Below are 5,494 nucleotides of genomic sequence, written 5' to 3'. Positions count from 1 at the left end.
ATAAGAAATTATTTATGGAGAATAGTTTAAATATTCAAAAAAATGGTTTGAGGAGCATGATTTTATGAAGCATTCTATAAAATTATTGAACGAGAAATTGGACGAATCCTTTTGAATGGAGATTTGCAATTTGAATAGAGATAGAGCGACACAACATATGGAAAGAGAGTACTTTTCTTAGATCTTATGATTTTGCCAAGCTCTTGTTTGATCTCTAATTAGCCCTCTATTCATAGGTAAAGATCAGTGTTAACAATATAAATTTTGATGTGAGTATATATAATAAGATAATTAATTTTGTTGCTACTAATTGCAAGAGACCAAGTAAGCTTGATAAGTTGGAAGCGGTTAAAAAATGTATCGATGAATCAGACTCTCTAGCTTTGATGTGAGTATATATAATAAGATAATTAATTTTTGTTGCTACTAATTGCAAGAGACCATGTAAGCTTGATAAGTTGGAAGCGGATAAAAAATGTATCGATGAATCAGATTCTGTAGGTAAATATTTTCAGCGAGAGTCCTCTTAATATCATTGACGATTGCACTTTGTTGGCCAACTAAAATTATAGACAAATAATCTTGATCAGTTACTGTCTAGCTCTCATATGACTCATTATTAACTGAGTGACTTATTATGCAACACGGTTCTCGAGGCATAGCATAAATATCGAAAAAACATTTTGATCATGGAACATTCAAACTTCAATTAGAACACATCCAAAGCGCTGATTTCAGTAAATTTGCAGTCAACTGACCGGCTCGACGACATAGACTCAATGGGTCCATAATTGGTCAAATCTAAATCAAACCAAACTCAGGTCAATCCATTAAACCACCCTTGGAAGCTTTTCAAATATATTTGAAAAGTCAAACAAATGACGTACATGGTAAGCATATTGTTGAATCGAGCGTCTCGACAAGATAAATCCATTAAGTCCAAAATCACTCAATTCTGGCATAATTGAGACGCTCAAATGTCCATAAAATATCTTTTGATCAAGAGAATCTTTTCAGACTGTCCTATCAAATTGATTTATATTCCAACATTAATTACACCAAAAACTCTACAAATAGAGCCACATCTCTCTCATGAGAAGTGGGATGAGAGTTTGTGATCTTAGGAATAACTTGAAACTTTGAGAATTAGTTGAAGTCGAGCTCCATCAACCTTCGTCGACCACTGCTAATCGTCATCAATCACTGTCAATCTATATCGGGCACCACTGACTGTTATTGATTACTACCAACCGCCATCATCGCTAACTAAATTCGACCACCACTGATCAGACACAACAAATCACTATTATTCGCCATCTTTCCTGGCAACAAATTCATCTTTGCGTCGAAGTTATAAGTTGAGAAATCTAGTAACCTTTTCTTGCATGTGAGAAGTGATTCAACTGCAAATATTTTTTTATAATGAAACTCTTCAATTCAGTCATATCCTGTAATTTTTCACTTTCCGGATTTTCTAGTCAAAATTTCTAGCATCATTTTTAATTGATTTCTCTTTATAAATTTTATTCTTTCTTAAATAGTGAATTTATTTTTTCTTTCACTTTATAGTGAATACGAGTCGCAACCAAAATATGTTAAATCATTTTACTTTTTTCTTAAAGTTGTTATATGCTCTTCCCGTCCTCGCAAAATATCAAGCTCTTAGCACACGAATTCCTCTCATCAGTTTTCACTCAATATGTCCCGAGACTCTTCTTAATCTCCTTCTTTAAAGCTCAACTAATAACTTCGAAGAAAATTAGCAATATTGACAAACGATTTCAAATCTAGATCTCACATTCAAATTAAAGAGTATTTACATAAATACCACTCAATTTTTATGCACACAGGAAAATGTGCATTTCACTATTTAAAAGTCAAAATCATGATATTCTTACCGCTCAATTCCTATACAAGTACATATCCAGCACCTCAACATCAATTTTTACACGCATCCTTTCACCCTATAGCCATCTTAACTAATGCATAAAACCATTTTTTAAAAAAAAAGTTAAAATAGTGACATTTTTATTTGAAATGGAAGATCTGGATGGTATAAATATAAAAAATTAAAATTAAGAATTAGATATGCAAATGCATAAGAAATTGGATTGTTTGTACGTAAATGCCCCCAAAAAATTTCATAAAAGCCAAGGAATAATATTTCAGCAAGTCAAAATAGAGAACAAATACCTCAGCAGTAAATACAAAATCCAGAACACAGCGTAAGCTTCATTGAGAACAGAAGCAAGAAGTACACTGACATGTAGCCGGGACGACAAGAGACTAACACACCGAGCCAAAAGAGAGGAGAGTTCTGCGGTGGATATTGGCCCCCGGATATTCCCATAGTTTTGAATTATACAAAAACATTAGATAAAGGAGCATAAAAATCAGTAATATTATACTTATAATATAACATTGGTGTGAGTGATGGAAATTGGAAACTACTTTGGGCCGATATCCTTCAGAGCGCACATCTGTTCTTCGCCCATTGCAGACATCACGGTGACCACCAGATCCTTCCCCTCCGCAAACCCTTCTTTGATCTGCATCCATGATACATAATAGGCTAAAAAGATGAGTAACGATAATGAGATCAGCCATTACTTCGTTCACCAGAGAAATGAATATCTCATCCGCTATAAAAATATATGGAAAATATTTTGATGTGTATTTACATATCTCACAGCTCAACTTTCATATTCACATAATATTTTGATGCTTTAAACTTATGCTTGAAAAGTTGTATTTCACTTTTAAATAGTGGTAACAATGTTACATCTAAAGTGATATTGAATATTTGAGTGTCCTGTAAATATGAAAGTTTAGGTGTTAAGATATGTAAATACCCCAATACATATAAGTTCTAAAGTTGCATATAGGTGTGGATTAGTTGGCTTGAAAGGAAAAAACTTAACTGGTACCGATCACATTTGATTGGTTTGATTCGATTAATGAAGTCAATGTTCAATTATTGGTTTCCATTAAAAGGTTATTTGGTTCTTATTTTTGTTCAATTTTAAGGGAAAAAAAGGGAAAGAAAAATGAAATAATAATATGATATGTTAAAGTTTGCATTCTTAATCATAATTTGACATTCCGCCTCCATGAGAAAGAAAAGCTGAGAAAGTAATGAAGGTTAGCCGTCAATCGCGAAAAGCATCGAAGAGTCATATCTTGGGGTCTTAGCTTCCATCTCGAACACAGTCATACCCGAATCGCAGTAGGATGAAGCTCGAGGCATACTGCATCTATAACTGATCAAACAGGCTGAATTCAACACCATTGTGACATTTGATTCCACTAATTTAGGGCCATAACAAAACCATTAATCATAATCCGCCAACATTAAATCCTTATCTTTGAATTCTACCAGTGGTACAGAACAAGATGCATAAATTTGATTTTATTAATGTATTATAAAAAAATTATATATAAATGCATGAAAAGATTATCCACGCCAACTCTTGTAGATACAGTTTTTATTTCCTTATTTAATTAAAGTTTATTCTATGTAACTCCAGGTCATATCACATTTTACACGAATTCTTTTATTTTTCTATTATATTTATAACCAATAGCAAATAATCTTCATTTATAGATATTACTGCTCTCCACTCCAAGTTTCTCGAGCTTAGGAACTTCATCAAAGAAAAATTTCAAGCCTATTCCACATATATAAAATATATTTAGTATGAACTTCTTACAAAATTTAATCATCTTGAAGGTTAAAACAAATTTAATAAAAGAAAAATTTTTAACCTATTCAATTGCTTTGAGCTGTTATCAAACCGTAGCCACTTGTCAGTGGCCTCAAAGTAATAAACAATAACGAAAGATGGGTCTAATGAAGATGGCATGATGGAACAAAAAGGTCTATTATTTCTAAAATTGCCATTATGACCCGCTATTCTTCTAATAAAGAACTAAATTTCATGATATCTGTCCTGATTTTGAATATTTTTTTAAAGCAATCAAGCATTCCAACTGTCAAGAAAATGCAACTAACTCCAAATAATTTTTGTACAATTTAGATTTGAAGTACTCTAACTTCGTATGATGAAATTTGTCACCAAGCAATAGATCCATAGGAGCAGTAAAACTAAATTAAAGGATCAAATAACCTTCAGCAGAGTCTCATCAGTAGGGAGCTTCAGATCGTCCTTGGTGTTTCCACTTTCAGTCAGAAGACTAACCTGCCGGATCATAAATGAATTCAAATAAATATAGAACATGGGGAAAGATAGAGGAATAGATGACTAACAAACACACAGAATATTATAAGAGAAACATACAAATCCATCTTCAGCTATATCAATCAACTGATAATCAGTACGATTAACATGCGGAACCTGCATTTCATAAACTATTAGTTAGCTTTCATGTTTATAGCCAGGGGTGAATATCTTTAAATCAGTAAAAAATAATTATTGCATACATCACAGTTATGAGAAGAAGGCACAATGTCCTCAAGCTTCTTAGAAGTGAAAATATCAATTGCAACAAAGTGACATTTTGCATGTCCATGCTTCCCAGTCTTGGAAGTCGACACCTCGACCACCTGTCATACAACCAGAAATGAATGCATATAAAGACAACTGGGCAATTTAAAGATATTAAAAAAAAAATCCTGAAGTCCTGCTCTCACAAAAAAAAGTCCACAAAATTTTGAGTCTTGAAGAACAGGACCACCTTAAATGCAATTCATCAATCAAGAATACAAAAGATTAATGAAGCCAGTCAAATTTTTAACTCGCACAAAGATGAAATTATTTGTTTGCTGGTGAATGCGTCTGATCTGGCATTTTATATGTAATAAATTAGATTTTAACAGTCCACGTAACAACATTCGTATAAATAGCTCTAGTAGCTTCTTTTAGACCTAGCCAATGGTTAATGAATGGAAATTTGCAACTATATATTTTTTACCATCCTTGACAAGGTTTCTTTCGCGGGAGCCCCCCCCCCCCCCCTACAAGGGCTTCAGAAGATTGTGTTTTTCAAGCATATCAAGTGATTATAAATCATATCATCATTCTTATAGCTACTTCTAACAGCTGTTCTCAGAAAAAAAATTAAAGTTAACATTTCACATTTGACGAAAGGGAGAATTCAAATTTTGGATGGTTAGCAAAGAAGACTAGGTTGATCAACAATGTAGGACTGATCTACATTGATATAAGTTAGATTCAATTAAACAATTTTGGAAGAGTTCAGAGTAAGAATGTGATGAAAACAGCATTAATAGCTACAATAAAACGAAGTAGTATAGCTTAAGGAAAACCCATATCATGGTCATCATTTGAGTCTTAAAGTTAACATTTCAGATTTGACGAAAGCTTGAATTCCAATCTTGGATGGAGGGCACAGAAGATTAGGTTAACCAACAATGTAGTCTGATCTACATTAATATAAGTTAGATTCAATTAAACAATTTTGGAAGAGTTGAGAGTAAGAATGTGCTGAAAACAACATTAATAGCTACAATAAA

The 5,494-nt window shown here is 32.8% G+C and overlaps 1 protein-coding gene across 1 annotated transcript; it reads right to left on the bottom strand.

The window, feature by feature from the left end:
• Window positions 1-2,139: 2,139 nt before the first annotated feature.
• On the bottom strand, window positions 2,140-4,564 carry LOC110019593 (eukaryotic translation initiation factor 5A-2-like; the record flags this gene model as incomplete). Its single annotated transcript, XM_020717327.1, is given in 4 exon segments — window positions 2,140-2,552; window positions 4,128-4,199; window positions 4,299-4,355; window positions 4,442-4,564. Coding segments are annotated over 4 exon segments (357 nt in total), but the record flags the coding sequence as incomplete, so codon positions are not given.
• Between the last annotated feature and the right edge of the window lie 930 nt (window positions 4,565-5,494).

Source organism: Phalaenopsis equestris, unplaced genomic scaffold, assembly GCF_001263595.1.
Source record: "Phalaenopsis equestris unplaced genomic scaffold, ASM126359v1 Scaffold000061, whole genome shotgun sequence".
NCBI classification, from domain to species: Eukaryota; Viridiplantae; Streptophyta; class Magnoliopsida; order Asparagales; family Orchidaceae; genus Phalaenopsis; species Phalaenopsis equestris.
Note: the sequence above shows the minus strand (reverse complement) of the source record. Positions and strands in the feature narration are given on the sequence as shown.